The following is a 15239-nucleotide window of genomic DNA, read 5'->3' on the forward strand; positions in this document are numbered from 1 at the left end:
AATCCGTGGTTAGTTTTCATCCGTAGACGGCCACGTCATCATGCCATGAATCCTTTCCAGAACGCTTCGCTCAAAAACTGCCAATTTTTAGATGCCTGTGGCTCCAGCCTTTTCTTCGTTCGGAAAAAAGGGACGATAGACAGAGTGTCTAGTCTCCTTCCCTTTCGTCCGAAGAAACGAACAACTCAACGCGACGACGTATGTCTAGGATGCTTTGTCCAGTTCGTGATGATCATCTGGGGCCTTCTTCTCGCTGACGGTCGCGCTCCCTTCGCCCTTGGCCGCGACGTCCGTGACGGTGCTCTTGTGCACCTCCTTCCCAGTAGGTACGCCGATGAAATCCTCTTCGTCTACCTCGGTGTTGTGAAGCCGGAACCAGTACAGGGGGAAGGCGATGACGAGACCACCGGCCATTAGACCCCACGAAGTCCCAAAGTTGATATGGAATGAGACTTTGTCCTAAAAGGGAATTCCCGAACGGTCAGATATTAGCGAGCGATACACGCACTTTCTCTTTCTCTTTCTTGTTTCTCGATTTGTGCAATGCTCGAGGGGAAAGACGGGAAAGATGAAGAGGCAGACCGAAAGGAAGGGAGACGCGAGTTCAAGGAGGAAGAGGCAGATGGTTATCGACTAACAGCTAAAAACTCACCGCGTCCAGTTTAGAAATTGCAGTAGCACCAACAGCTTGGATGGACTTGTAGAAGCCAGTGTAGTAAGCGAGTCTGCGAGGGTCGTTGGACATGGCGCCCATGGTGTAGTAGCAGAAAACCTGCCACAGAGAATCGAGCATGCCGTAGGACATGTAGAGCTGGTTTTTAATCATTGCTGTCAGCAGCGTCAAGGAGATATAGGTACGAAACAAAAGAGGAAGGGTTGGCTAAAGATGTGGACCAGGAGAAGTCGGAACGGCCTACCAAAAGGTACCAAGTGTAGTCTTTGTCGAAAAGATCCATTCCAGGACCCTTGACGTGGCGATGGGTCAATAACAGAAACTTGTATCCACCTCCCCAGACGGCCATGACCAATGTGAAGAGTATAGCCCACGCGACAAGGGTCCGAGTGCGCCGGCTGAAGCGCGTCCAGTCGAGAAACGCGCCGAACGCGGCGGCAGCAATGATCTGGGAGATCCAGTAGAAGATGTTGTTGAAAGCTCTCGTCCTCGTGGAGAAGAAATAGGCATTGACATCTGCAAAAAGAAATACGAGGTGCACTCAGTCAGCACGACAATTGCAGATTCATTCTGTTTGCGCAAAAATGCTGGATCGCTTACCGTTGAACTGATACGTGTAGAAATAATTGGACGCGAAGAACATGGGGAATAGCAGAATCACCCACGGGTCCGTGACGAGGGTCGTGTAGAGACCCAAGATATCAGATTTGAGGCCTGGGTGAATGACCTTCTGCACCTTCGTCCCATCCTTTCGAATGATCTTCTCACTGGGTGTCAGGAAACAACAGAGTAATGCGCCGGAGGCTTCGAGGACGATGAAACCAACGTAGGTTCCGTCTGTGACGTGGCCGGCCTTAACGCTCCAGTTCTGGCCCAACGACACGGCGGCGCCAATGACTGCTCCTAGGTTGAATAGAAGCCAGGTGATGGAAATGGCGCGCCCTCGTTGAGACTCGACTGGATAGGACTGTGTAATTTACGGGTTAGAGAGCATGGACCTCGCAAAGATAAGAGATTGAAAAGGACACAAACTCACCATCATCACCACCCCTTGTGCACACCACAAGAACGCGGCGCAGAAGCCCAAAAGGGCGCCGGAGAATATAACGAACCCTTCGTTCCTGGTGTGGTTGTAGCACAGAAATGCGGCCGAGTAAACACAGTAGCCGATGCCACCTATTGCCATGGTCCATTTGGTTCCCCTGAAAGGCTGAATCAGCACGACGGCCAAATCTCGCAGCATCGGACACGCAGCCTTACAAAAAATTGTGGGCGATACCCACCACGAACCCGATCACGGCAAACGTCGTATGGAGTGCAATACCGGCGTTGTTTTGTGCTGTCGGATCGACTTGGCCTGCACCTCCTAGACCGGCCAAGGCATTGTACATTCTATTGAGGTAGTTGTGTCAGTCTCACTTGCAACGCAGAGACTATGCAAGCTGGAATGTGGAAATGCGAATTTTTTTGGGAAAAAAGAAAACGCACCCTGGATTGAGGAATAAGATAAAACCGACAACGACTATCTGAACCATTGGATCAGAGTATCTGGGTACCTTGAACCCAAAGAGAGTTCGCTGCTTCTTCGGTACGACCACAGCATGCTGATGCTCTGGGTCAACTGTGCGATGTTAGTTGCTGTGGGCTTTTTTGATGTCGCAAGGGCTTAGGCTCACGATCGGCCGCCATTGTCGATGTTTGGGACATTGTGTTCTGCGACTAAGTAGTCCGGCGCGGCCTGCTTCACGTCGCCCAGTCTGTAGAGGCGGAGGGGCGGAAGTTATGCGTGTGCGCGCGAAGCTCGCAGTGAGGCGAGCCTCAAGAAGAGAGAATATATACTCTTCAAACCAGCAGCCTAGTGCATTCTGTTCGTCGTGGTGCATGGCTCGGTATATCAAAGGACCATGCCTGGCAGAGGGTGGCGTGCTGCGGCGAATAAGCAGGCGGTCAACTATCACGCCCGGCGACTACTTGTCTTCCCCGGCGGCCCCGTAATCCTGGTTGGCGGAATGGTCTTCACGCGAGAGCGACGGGGTCCTTTGTGGTAGAACGACGGCTGGCACTAGGCGAGAAGGGAAGTGGAAAGAAGCTCGAGCTTTGACAGAAGTACCAAAGGAGGGATGTGCAGCGGTGGCTTGCGCCATGTGGGACAGGACTGTAGGAGATGCCCCATGTGGTTTGGTAGGGGACTCTCTCTGCGTTGTCACCTCGTGGGAGGCTTATCGCCGTTTGCATCTCCCGGCAACGCTGTTCGACAGTATTGTATGATCTCTACCCCTCTATAGTGGCCCGCTGTCGACATCTTCCCGTTCGGGATGTTTCTACCATCCTTTCTCTTCGTTGCCGAGCTGTGCAGCGACCCGTCCGTCCGGGCTCCCAGTCTTGCAATAGCTAGACTCCCTCTGCTCACTCCAGATCAGATGTGTTTAAAATCCCCGAAAGGCAAGTTCAACAGTTGAGCTATCCCCATACGTCACGCCACGCTCGATCTGGAGTGAATACGCCTGGCTTGGGTGGCCCGTTTGAGGCGTTTGGCACGTTCCTTTTTCGTCGCAGGTTGCCCAGAATCCAAGACTACAAGTGGTGGTAAATATTATATAGCTCCTTGAAAATCTTCGACAGCATCTGTTGACGCAAGCAAAGGACTCGAAGGTTTTCCTCCCTCTTATCTATTATCTCGCATCCTCAACCCATTCCTACACTGCATTGATACGAGATGATTGCCCCCTTGGAGGAGCAGACGGACGCTGTCCATGTCCTGATCAGTCCAGAGGAGCGTGCGTCTGGACAGATATCCAAGCAGAACCTGGAACAAGCTGTCGTGGCGCTCTCAGAAAACGGAGTAGTCATCCTCGACAATGCCGTCTCGGAGGAGAGCCTGGATTTATTGAACCCGCGCATGGTCGAGGAAGCTAAAGTCCTAAGGGAAGGATCATCTACCTGGTTCAATTACGACGCTAAAGCTCAAAACATCCTCCAACACATGATCCCAGACCCCGAATACTTGCTCCCCGACGTACATGCAAATCCCTTTGCCGTGGCAGTCTGCAAGACAATGATGGGACCCAACCCAGTGCTTCGATATCACAAGGCAAACACCAACTTCCCCGGAGAGAGCCGCCAACCCGTCCACAGCGATGTACATTATGAGCATCCTCGAGCGTGCTTTAGTCTCGCCGTTAACATCGTCTTGATTGATTGCTCGCCCGAGAATGGCTCGACCGAGTGTTGGCCGGGAACACATACAACCACCAAGTTCTCAGACCAGAACGGCATGAAAGGTATCCATCAACATCTGCTCGATGAGAGAGTCGGCACTCACGGGCCCCCCATACAGCCGACGGTGAAGAAAGGCGGGGTCATTATCCGTGATATGAGATTGTGGCACGCTGGAATGCCGAACCGGACAGCCGATCAGGTTCGGGTGATGCTGAATTTGATTTTCTTCGCAGATTGGTACAGATGCCCTATGACGATCCAATTCCCTAAATCCGCCGAGGCGAAAATCCGCGAACTTGAGAAACAAGGAGGAATCCAAATCGCAGCTGAATTTGTCGACGATCTTGACCATCGAACCCTTGCGCACACCCATGACTTTGGTCAGGATGATAAGAGAGAAGAGTTCGGAAGATGGCACCACAAGGTCCCCCCTGCGAAGGCAAATTGAAACATGAAATTGCTCTTTCGACGAGCATGCAGGATTGCTGTGTGAAATTAGTTAGAGAAGGAATGCCCGAGGCTGACCACTTCGCACGTCGAATTTACCACGCCTCGTTGTCAAAAACAACCACCGCCGATATACCATGTTGAATTCCTTGCGTGTGTTTCTATCTCGGCCGTACGCTCGAAACACACCGAAGAGCCGGCTTATGCTAGGTCACTCTTCACACCTGGGTGCTTCTGATGGAAATTGAGTTTGTAGCGATCCTCTCCTTTCAAGGGTTCAGCTCTAGCAATGGGACCTTTTAGTGTATTAAAATTCAAGTTTGGCAAGTTGGCGCATATCAGGTCTAGTGCAAAAATCCGCCTCATAAAATGGCTCCGAGTTCTCGAGTCCAGGTGAAGATACCGTCTCATGCGACACTGTACGGCTGAAGAGCTTCCATTGTGAGAGGTGCTGGCCTCGTCAAAGGTGGAAGCCATGGTGGTGGATATTGCTCCGTTAAGGAACAACCGATCCGAGGCACCTCGGAATACGGAGAAACTTTTATCCCGCGAGACTAGGGGACTGGCGACGTGATGCGGGCTATGACTGCGATACCAGTAGAAAGTCCCTCAACACCACACTCTGTCCAAGGGTATTGTTACGGCGCGCAGACTGTTCTGAGCGACTCACATCTCCTACATCTTCGTTTATATTCACCACAATCTACACCCAAGGTCTGAAGACCATATACGATCCACCTATCAACATCCCGTCTTTCGTTCAATCTACGCCGATCATGTCACCTCCGGTGGAAGAGGAAGCCACAATCTCTATTCCTAGCCTCGCTTTTGTCGCCGTCTTGGGCTACTTCATCTACCGATACTTTTTCTCTGCGCCCAGAGACGGCGCGGATGGCAGCCCGTCGTCGTCTTCGAGGAACAATGGGCTTCGCTTTACGCCGGCGCAAGTTGAACAGATAGCCCAGATGTTCCCGCAATTGAACCGGAGAGACATCATGTGGGATTTGCACCGGAATAGAGGAAGCGTGCAGGCTACAACAGAGAGAGTGCTGAATGGCCACGGATTAGAACCGGTAAGACCGCCGTCCCTGGACAGATACCTGATTGAAGCCGCAGAACGACGTTGACCGGGAACCAACAGGCACCGCCATCCTTTCAGCCGCCCATCTCGTTGACGACATCGCCTGCGAACGCTACAAGCGCGTCTATAAATCCACAGCTCAAGTCGCTTCCGCCTGATCTGATCACGCGATACAACCTCCAAGCAAAAATAAACTCGAAGGGCAAAGAAAAGGAGGAGGAAGCACCCGCGCCGGGTTGGGCAAGTAGCAAAGAAGCACGCCAGAAAATGCTGCAGCGAAGAAGAGATGAAATGATCCTGGAGGCCAGAAGAAAGCTGCAGGAAAGAGAGGCAGGGCCTTCTGTTTTTCCTTCCTCATGACACCCTCCGGTTTCTGCCTCGGCCGCAAATTATGAACATATTCCGTCTCGAAGTACACACCCTGCAGAACGGATGGCACTGAGGATCTACATAGCAATTCCTCATGTCGTTCCAACTTGTTGATACGACCTCGCTTGGGTTCCGCGTTCAATGCATTAGTCACACAGCACACGGCGGCTTTGGACTCAAATAGCCTGGCAAGTTGTAGCTGTGGGCGACGATCACAATTATCGACCGCTCTTGGTTTCGAGGATGTCGCTGTGCCGGTGGACCTGGAACATTTCTCTCATGATTTGGATGCCCATGCCTCAATAAACAAATTCCCTTGTACAAGTCGAATAAGTAGTTATGTCATTTCGTCGTCTTCATCATCGTCGTCATATCTTCGGTTCTCTCTCTCCTCTTCTTCTCGTTCACGCCGGGCTTGTTCTCGGCTGGCGTCGAGTTTCCTCAGGCCGTCCATGACTCCTGTGACAAAGCCTCTGGATTCAGATATCTCCATGGCACCAACCCCGTCGAGCCGTGTACCTTCCCCATCTCCTGATAATTGGTCAACCTCTTTTCGCATCTTGGCTAATCGGACTTCTCTGATATCTCTGAGAAGCTGCCGTACTCTATCCGGATCTGACACATCATCGCTTGCAGATTCGAGCAATATCTCTGAGAGTTCATACCAATGATAAGGCAGGGCAGTTGGGGCAGCGTTCGCAGTACAAGAGCCAACGAAAGGCGGGGAGGCGTAGAACGGTCTCCCAGAGTAATCTGTCTGTCGCGTCGCCGGTATCTGTGGGGCAGGAGAAAATGTTTCTGTGAAATGCCTGGTTTCGATTTCGAGAATTTCCTCGAGGCTCTCCGTGGATAGCCATGGTGGAGGTATGATGTTGGTACGCCGCTGGCGTTTTAACAGGATCGCAAGCCACAACGGAAGCGTCGTACGCTGAGGAGGTATGAGGGCTTTGGTGGGTCCCTATTCATGTCACGACGTGTCAGCAAGAAACCTCAGTCGGGTTGAAGGTGTGTGCCTCGCACCTCAGATGTTGCAGAGGTCGTGGGAAAGACTCACGCCGAGTAAGTCCAGACGATCGAGACGCTGTCGTGGGACGACGGTGATTTGCTCCATCTCGCAGAGGAAGGCCACCTCCGCAGGGAGGAGGCCTGGAGCATGAGGAAAGGCCATTGGGAGAGTGGGCTAGATTGTTGAATATATCAGCTCAGACATTCAACATCGAGGGCGTGCCGTGCATACATGTTTCTAGCGTTGACGCGCCAGGTGCTTTAACGACGCGGCAACCTCTTTAGCCCCCCATCGTGGGCCGGGCAATCTCAGGCTCATTAGACTCCAAGGCCGAACCGCGCATCCAAGAGTGATTGGCTCAGCGGGAACCAAGCATGCTAAGCATTTCGCAATGCCCCGAAAATGCTTGACCTGCACAAGGCATGACAGCAAAGATCTCGTTGTCAAACTTCCAAGTCCTCAATCCCTCACAGTGCCTGGCTTTGCTAGCAATCAGCAGCATAGCTGTATGATGCGGTAGCTTTTTGAACGTGTCCCAAATGAAGTCGTTTTCAGGGTCAACTCCAGTTGCATCTTAAATGGATTACAGACTGTGCCTGAGGTAAGCTAGCGAGGTCTCATGGGCTCGCCCTCCGATAAAGCCGGCCGCCCCTACGTCTCATTCGCCCCTTTCGTGAGAAGATTTTGGAGAGCGGTTCCCGGTGATGCCGACTCGATCCTCTTGCCGTCTAACTGCGGCTGCGGCGTTGAGGATATGTATTAATAAGTAAAAGTCCAAGCATCGGGTAAGTTTTGTTTCGTCAACTTCAACATGGGTGACGACGCGATTGTCACGTTCCCACCAGCGAAATGAGACGCAAAACGCGAGGGACTCTGGTCAATGTCGTGCTCTTCTGCCTCGTCCTCTTGCTCATCCTTTATCTGAACATTGCAGGCTCGGGCCACGGCCCCAAGAATTTTGCCTGGCGCACAGTGCGCTATCGAACAACCGCCTCGACTCTCCCGTCGGGAAAAGGGGTCTGTCCAGGCCTTTCGGACACGGTCAAACCAGCACTTGTCGTCGCTCGAATCAACACAGATAATACGAAATGGCTCGACGGACTTTCAGACAAGTACCATCTATGTGTTTACACTTCCGACTCGCCAGTGGACAAGATTAAAGCGTCGAATTATCTCCAAGTGCCGGAGAACCGTGGCCATGAGGCCATGACATATCTAACGTTCATCATTGACAACTACGACGCCCTCCCTTCCACAGGTGCGGTTTTCGTCCACGGTGCACGATGGTCCTGGCACAATGATGGCCCTGACTACGACAACGCCGCCCTCCTTGCTGCGCTCAACATATCTTCAGCCTTGAAGCCTTGGGGCTACCACAACCTTCGTTGCGATTGGAGTGCTAGCACTTGTCCTCCTTCCGAAGCCGTTGCGCAGGGTAGCTTCGGGACCTCGATCAACGCCATGTTAGAGCCATGGAACCAGCGACTCGTATCTGATGCTGCCCTACCCGAAGCCCTGACAGCGTTGTTCGGGATGGATGGAGACAATCTCAAGACTGGAGTAAAGGTGCATCTCGGCCGCCACGACGCTGTTCGGGCCCAGTGTTGTGCACAGTTCGTAGTCTCCAGGGAGAGCATTCATCGACACACCCGCGAGGAATACGTCGCACTGAGACAGTGGCTGCTTGATGGGAGTGCAAGTCAAAGAACCAATTCCAAGTCTGCCCGAAACATCAAGGCCGCGCCATCAGATGACCGTATCGCCGGCCGCATCCTCTCCTACGTCTGGCACATCTTGTTCTTGAACTACGACCCTGTGAACGAGCACATCGACTTGGAAAGGTTGAACGAGCTAGCCTGTCCTTCGGCAGAGCAGTGTTACTGTCAACTCTACGGCCGGTGTAATCTTCCGCACTGCACACAGAGTCGCTGTTATGGACAATATGTCATCCCACCAGGTTATCGCTTGCCAGAAGACTGGGCAACGACACATGAAGACTAAATGACATTGCCAGTGATGGTCGGAGATTTTTGCCCTTGATCGGGACGTTCTGAAACTGCAAACAACAACTATTACCTATGCACCTAAATGAGATGATTATCTTGGAGGAGCTTTCCGACCTCGTTGTCCATTTTTCGCACAATCCAATTCCTCAGAAATTCCGGCAACGGCGCATCCAACTCTTTTCCGTCACGCAGCCGACTCACGGCAGCGAGCAGTGTGCGAGTATCGTACGTCGAATTGAACACTTCAGGAACCCCACGCTCGACCTTGAGCAATTGATACACGGCCTCCATGGCTGTCCGGACTGAGTACTCGGTCGTGAATATGACGTCGCGAGTCGTCTCGGCAAATTGACCTATGAACGCAAAGTTCTCACTGCCTACTGGCACTACGTCCGGGCGGTCGCCTGCGTGCCGTGGCATAAAGAAGGACGTGACGTACGGCATCATCACAGGTACGCAGGTGGCGCCTGTGGCAGCAAGCACCGGGATATCTTCTGTCGGTACGCCAAGATGGTACAGCCACTCCTGCGTAATCTCTTCACCGGTACAATCCTGCATGGGCTTTTTGATATAATCTCCTGGCACATCCACCAAGAGCGAATACACCCAGACCACGATCTGATTCCGAGGTTGCTTCTTGAAATGTGGCTGACGGTTGACCGTCCAGCTCAGTAACCAGCTCGAGTCTTTAACTGTGACGATGCCACCGGTGACTACCCTGCCACTGAATGGATCGCGCTTACAGATGTCTTGAATGTATCTCGGTATGCGTTCGTCCAAGGTGGTGACGGTGGCGGACTGCCATTTGGACTCTGGAATGTGGGAGCCAAATACCTCTGGTCTGCCAAAGGAGGGATTCTTTGATGCGATGCGCCGCCACAAGTCCCATGCTGGTGCCGGGCCTTCATTCAGCTGCGCGGGTGTCTTTTGGTCTCCGAGGCCGGAGTTCTCTGTCAACGATCCGATGGTCATGAATAGCAAATCATTCGAGCCCAGCTCGACGCCGCCTGATTTCCCTTCCTTGATCCAGACGATCCTTGTAGCATGTGTCTTTCCTCCGACGACCTCAAAATCCACATCCACCACCTGGGTCTTGTACTGGAATTTGACGCCGTGGTCGAGCAGCCATTTCTGCAGCGGCAGGACGAGAGACTCGTATTGGTTGTACTTTGTGAACTTCAGCGCGGAAAAGTCCGGCAACCCGCCAATGTGGTGGATGAAGCGGTGCAGGTACAGCTTGAACTCCAGAGCAGAGTGCCACTCTTGGAATGCAAACATGGTCCGCCAGTACATCCAAAAATTACTCTTCAAGAAATCCGTGCTGACGACTTCGTTGATGCGTTTTCCTTCCAGGTCTTTTCGTGGTGTCAGAAAGACCCGTGAAATATCGCGTTGTGCAGTGCTGTTGAGCCCGAAGAGTCCATCGGTGTGTGCGTCCTGGCCCTGGTTGATGGTCGCTCGTTGGAGCGAGTAGTTGGGGTCGTCCTTGTTCAGCCAGTAGAACTCGTCGAGGACCGAAGCATCTTCGATTTCAAGAGAGGGGATTGATCGGAAGAGATCCCACAGGCATTCGAAGTGGTCCTCCATCTCTCGGCCACCGCGGATGACGAAGCCCTTCTCGGGTACATCGAGGCCATCCAGGGCTCCGCCCGAGATCGCCAATTCCTCCAGAATCGTGATGTTCTTTCCTGGCATCTGGCCATCGCGGACAAGAAACGCAGCTCCTGCGAGGGAAGCCAATCCGGACCCAATAAACCATGCTGTCTTGTCGTTGACGCCTTGAGGCTTGCGTGGTCTCGCAAATGCTTCGTAGTTGCCGCTACTGTAATACATGAGTGCTTTCGTTGTTAGTGATGACGGTGACAATATGAATGATGATCATTATGGAACCGAAACCCGTTCCCATCTCTGAAGACGTCGCATGATATACTGTAAGGGATGAATACTTTTGCTGCGCATGTGATGTTTTCCGAGAGTCTGGGCCGGCGTCAAGTGCAGCTGGCATATGATAATGGATCTCGGACCAAAGTGGTGTGACTATGACGCCCCGGGCCACACGATCCAGCAGACTCTGGTTAACCAGCCAGATTGCCAGGTGTCGTAAGCTGGGGCTTGGACAGTTTCCACAAATCCTCCTCGAGCCTCGCAAAGAAACATGTGTATCTTCCGAGGTTTACGGCTGCGATGGAAGAGTGCGCGCACCTAAACATGACACGCAATGTGAACCGAATCTTTACCGGCGCACGAGGTGGATTGATAGACGACGACATTACTCGAAGCCATTCTCACTTAGTCCAGGAGATAATTGGCAAAAATTCTGTCTTCTCTCGTTTTTCTACCCATGCTATATCGCTTATTTGATCCTGTTCCAAGCGAACTTGAGCAAGAGCAACACGATTGCTCGTCGACGCAAACTAAAAGCGGCGGAAGATATTGATTTATATGCCAAGCCCCTTCGTCGACCTCACATGTACCTTTACTCTGCTTCAACTTGTAACACAGTCGTTATTGTGAACTTGTCGACACGAAGGATCGATGTATGCCTTCACACTTCACGGATGACTTTCTTCTGATGGGTGGAGCGCCCTATCACTTGAACGTGGCAACCGAGGTCCAGTCAACTTCAGAGTCCGCAAAATGGACCGCAATCCCGAGCTGCAACGTGTTTTGGCCGCGCTAAACAATTACTCTTCAACATCATCAAGTGCTCCTCCGGATAGCTATACCAATCCCCAGCAGCTGACCCAGCCCAACCCGCCGTCAACCAACTCGTTCATCCCCGGGTTGGGATTTCTCCCCCCAGGTCTAAGCCAAGAGAAACCGATCACTCCTCCTCCAATTCAGCGACACCAGACTTCATCATTGCCCAAAGCACGACCTGGAGAGGTCCCCAGCAAATCTTCAACTCCTACGGTACCAGATGCGTCCACCATAACAACATGGCCGGCGGCCCTGAAGCATGTAACTCGTCATCTCCTACCAAATGAACAGGCGGCGAATCGCATCAAACACCTGATCTCTGAACAGCATAAGCATGAACGTCAATGGTGGGCGGGACGGGAAGCAATTGTAACGAGACAGCAGGGTCGAGTCGGTACCTCGCAGCAGGTCGCTGCTTTGCTGAAGTCTTTGGGCGGTAAAGAAGTCCCTATGGCTTCATCAGATCCGAAGGCTGATCAAGCTGAATTGGAGGCTTACGATAAGAAAGTATATGCAGGACTGTTGGCCATGGCAGCGGACTTTGACAGGCAGTTGAGATCGCTCGGGGTGCCATTCTACGCCATCAAACACGAACTCGTAATTCTGGAAGACGGACCAGAGAAGGCCGGTGCTGCAAAAGGAAGAATCGACAAGGGTGAGCTGCGAGAATTGCAGCAGAAGATGTTGCAGACTCTGGAGGATCTCTTCGCCGAGTGATCAGCAGCTATGAAGCAAAACCATTACAAGCTTCCGAATGATGATCGTATCAATGCCACAATCTAGGCCAGGACCCGCATGCCACCCTCTCGTGCATTTGCTGAGCATATCATGAGTATCCAACGCTACAGCAGACTCCACGCCGGTCGGAACAGCATATTGCTGTTGGGTCAAAGCCAACACCAGCTCTCGAGAGCACTGGCCTGCTTTAGCTTGCGCGACATTGAGTCACTTGCTGGTCGCTTGGGCATTAATGAATACTCTGATTTGCGCTCTTACGATGATAAGGGACTCGGTAGCTCGTTGAATGATCGTGAGGTGTTATCGCTTTGACCTGTCGCCCTTGAGTTGGGTGCTCATGGGAGATGTTTCCTGCTACTGCTTCTTCACTGCAATACCCTTGGGTGGCAACGGTGACTATGGCTCTTAGGAAGGCACGGCTTTTTGTATGTGCGGGCAGCGACACGCGCTCCCCCTTCACTCTCGAAAACATCCCCGGTTGTTCTTTTCTTGATATTCAAAAGCACTGGTGACAACCTCAGATGTTTCATGTTCCGAATGCTCCATCTAGGACCCGATATCCGTGCGTTCGTCACCTCTTCTTTCACCAAGCCCTTCTCACGATGTTCGACCAACAAGAAGCTGGTAAAGTTGACCTACTCTACCTTTCCAAGCACGCCGAAGTATTAGCAGCAAGTTTGAACAAGCAACAGGCTGAATGTGGCCACCAGAGCACCTCGGTCGAAATCTCTCAAGTCGCCGCAGAGTTAAAACTTCTCTCCGATGAGTTGAACAATCTTAATGAAGCTATGCATGCAAATCAAGAGCAGTATACCAGTGTGTTCAGAGAAGACCTCGGGGAGGTCTACAACAATATTGAGGGTACCTTGGAAGATGTCGAGGATTGCTGCAAGGAGATGCAGAAGGCCGACCAACGTGGGGCAACCACTATCGGCTGGCTTCACCGTCAACCATACGTCAAGAGACTACGCAAACATCTCGAGGCTAATAAGACTACCCTGGTAGTCATGAGGACAGTGCTGCATCACGGCACAGAATATGGACAACAAAGGTAAGCGTACGTCTTTCGTTGATGATGAACACGCAGACTAACTTGCTTCAAGCTCTTCAGAACGTCTCGCAGAATCATCTCCACACACCCTCCAAGAGGATCTGGTCATTTTACAGTCGGTATTTGCTAGTAAACAAACCATCACGGAGCTTGAAGAGTCCACAAAAGAATCGCATCATGAAACCTCGCCTCCTGCTCCATCAAAGACCGCTACCTTTCAACCTGGGCCCCATGGTCAAAATCTGTCTTCTGCCACTGGAGTAGATACGCCTGCAGTCGAAAACTTTCTACCTCGGACGACTGAAAAGAAGGAAGCGGACTTACTCACACAGAGATTCTCAAAACGTGGTGTACGTCTCGCGGTGCATAGTTCGATCAGGGACCTCGATGCTCATGAGATCCCCGACTCGCTTAAGAAGAGGTGGATCCACAGAGCCAAGCTTCGACAAAGTAGCAGTTCATCAGCAGCAGGTCGCCCCTTGACTACCCCACTCAGCAATATATCGGAGTCTGCCTCGACTGCGAGTGATGAGCGCCGTAAAGGTGCCTTGCTGTCCACCGATGACGCAGGAAACGAAGACGACGAGGCGAAAGACCCAGAGGTGTCAGAGACTGGTGAACCTTCGATTGCCCACGTGTCCAAGGCAAAAAAGCGAGGCTTGTCACTACTGGCTAGTCCAGTTGGCAAAAAGTTGGGCAAAGTCATCACGAAGTTGAGTGCCGCGAATCTTGGAGAAAGTCGTGCTAGCAATTCCGGAAGTCAGAAAAAGGACAAGGAATCTGAAAAATCAGGCTGGACTTACAAATTCACCAAACCATTTGAAAAGTCTGAGTTGACTACCCCCGACTACAATCAGGATATCGAGAACATGGTCCTGCGTTGAAGGGGGGGTCAGTTGAGCAAAGTTGAAAAAACATTCTACGTGGTATAGTCTTAGACCTGGAGTGGTGGTGATATCGGGGAATCACGGTTGGAAGATCGGAACAGTATGTTCTTGTACTCTTCGAGACGGCTCGATGCCGACACTTGTGTCTTTGAGGCCTGATTAGTGGAGTTTACTACATTACGAGTTTATTAGTTGCATGTTTCTTGCGTTAGAAAGTTTACATGGGCAATTACTAGTAACAAGCTTTCTCCAGGGCGGGTTCCTCCAACGTTGCTAATAACTTGGTATGATGTTCTATTCAGTCACGGACAAATTGCAGCAGTTGGTTCCTTTCCGATCCTAGTTTCTTCCATATTAATGTATGTAGATACTCAGGGCTGTTGCTGGCAGGGGTGAAGGGTAAACGCACGAGGCTGAGATTGTGCCAAGAAAATAGGGGGGCAATGGACCTAAGTACATATATACATACCTATGTACATGGAGGTACCACTAACCAGTTGAAGCTCGACTTGAAAATGGGAATCAGACTTGTACCCCCCGTGACGCCTTCCACCTGTAGAATTCTTTTTCAAGCATATAGATTTCATCGGGCGGTACCTGTGGTTTTTTTTATTCTCTGTTGAGAAAACAAGAAATGCAGTTTTTATCAAGTAAGCTCTTATTTCGTCTCGGGGGTGGGCAGGGCAGGCGGGGTGAGCGTCATGAGATACCGAGTAAATGTTGGCGACCCACGTAGGTACCTGGCAAAGGCTATCGTGCTAGACCTGTGTCCAACGAGGACCGCTTCAATTACTACAATTCGCAAGTCACACTCTGTGATTCTCGAGACCCGGGGGTTGTGTTTCCTCGCCGCTCATTATTGTCAGGATGTTCGCTCGCATGGTCACTTGCTCACTTGGCCACTCGCTCAGTGGCGTTGCGAGGGAGTTGTTCAGATTCACCTGCACAACCAAGAGGTATGTGCCTCTCGTGAACGGTCGGACGTCCTACTTTGTTCTTTTTCAGCCTCTCTCTCTCTCTCTTCGTCGAGGAGGAGGAGGAGGAGGAGGAGGAGGAGGAGGA

General features: G+C 51.7%; 8 protein-coding genes across 8 annotated transcripts; 5 read left to right on the top strand and 3 right to left on the bottom strand.

Moving 5' to 3' along the window:
• Positions 1-204: 204 nt before the first annotated feature.
• PV08_00434 (uncharacterized protein) lies at positions 205-2380 on the bottom strand (the record flags this gene model as incomplete). The annotated part of the gene is made up of 8 exons (XM_016374799.1): positions 205-459; positions 653-811; positions 918-1189; positions 1274-1640; positions 1710-1875; positions 1934-2065; positions 2162-2294; positions 2350-2380. 8 exons carry the CDS (start codon positions 2378-2380, stop codon positions 205-207), a joined length of 1515 nt encoding a protein of 504 aa, XP_016240075.1.
• Positions 2381-3389: 1009 nt separating this feature from the next.
• On the top strand, positions 3390-4340 carry PV08_00435 (uncharacterized protein; the record flags this gene model as incomplete). The annotated part of the gene is made up of 1 exon (XM_016374800.1): positions 3390-4340. The coding sequence occupies one exon, from the start codon at positions 3390-3392 to the stop codon at positions 4338-4340; it is 951 nt and encodes a 316-aa protein (XP_016240076.1).
• A 775-nt stretch (positions 4341-5115) lies between these two features.
• PV08_00436 (uncharacterized protein) lies at positions 5116-5780 on the top strand (the record flags this gene model as incomplete). Its single annotated transcript, XM_016374801.1, has 2 exons — positions 5116-5412; positions 5481-5780. The coding sequence occupies 2 exons, from the start codon at positions 5116-5118 to the stop codon at positions 5778-5780; spliced, it is 597 nt and encodes a 198-aa protein (XP_016240077.1).
• Positions 5781-6126: 346 nt separating this feature from the next.
• Positions 6127-6957, bottom strand: PV08_00437 (uncharacterized protein; the record flags this gene model as incomplete). Its single annotated transcript, XM_016374802.1, has 2 exons — positions 6127-6747; positions 6844-6957. The coding sequence occupies 2 exons, from the start codon at positions 6955-6957 to the stop codon at positions 6127-6129; spliced, it is 735 nt and encodes a 244-aa protein (XP_016240078.1).
• A 687-nt stretch (positions 6958-7644) lies between these two features.
• PV08_00438 (uncharacterized protein) lies at positions 7645-8796 on the top strand (the record flags this gene model as incomplete). The annotated part of the gene is made up of 1 exon (XM_016374803.1): positions 7645-8796. The coding sequence occupies one exon, from the start codon at positions 7645-7647 to the stop codon at positions 8794-8796; it is 1152 nt and encodes a 383-aa protein (XP_016240079.1).
• An 83-nt stretch (positions 8797-8879) lies between these two features.
• PV08_00439 (uncharacterized protein) lies at positions 8880-10634 on the bottom strand (the record flags this gene model as incomplete). Its single annotated transcript, XM_016374804.1, has 1 exon — positions 8880-10634. The coding sequence occupies one exon, from the start codon at positions 10632-10634 to the stop codon at positions 8880-8882; it is 1755 nt and encodes a 584-aa protein (XP_016240080.1).
• An 804-nt stretch (positions 10635-11438) lies between these two features.
• PV08_00440 (uncharacterized protein) lies at positions 11439-12218 on the top strand (the record flags this gene model as incomplete). The annotated part of the gene is made up of 1 exon (XM_016374805.1): positions 11439-12218. One exon carries the CDS (start codon positions 11439-11441, stop codon positions 12216-12218), a length of 780 nt encoding a protein of 259 aa, XP_016240081.1.
• A 623-nt stretch (positions 12219-12841) lies between these two features.
• Positions 12842-14174, top strand: PV08_00441 (uncharacterized protein; the record flags this gene model as incomplete). Its single annotated transcript, XM_016374806.1, has 2 exons — positions 12842-13290; positions 13343-14174. 2 exons carry the CDS (start codon positions 12842-12844, stop codon positions 14172-14174), a joined length of 1281 nt encoding a protein of 426 aa, XP_016240082.1.
• Positions 14175-15239: the final 1065 nt, after the last annotated feature.

Source organism: Exophiala spinifera, assembly GCF_000836115.1.
Source record: "Exophiala spinifera strain CBS 89968 unplaced genomic scaffold supercont1.1, whole genome shotgun sequence".
NCBI classification, from domain to species: Eukaryota; Fungi; Ascomycota; class Eurotiomycetes; order Chaetothyriales; family Herpotrichiellaceae; genus Exophiala; species Exophiala spinifera.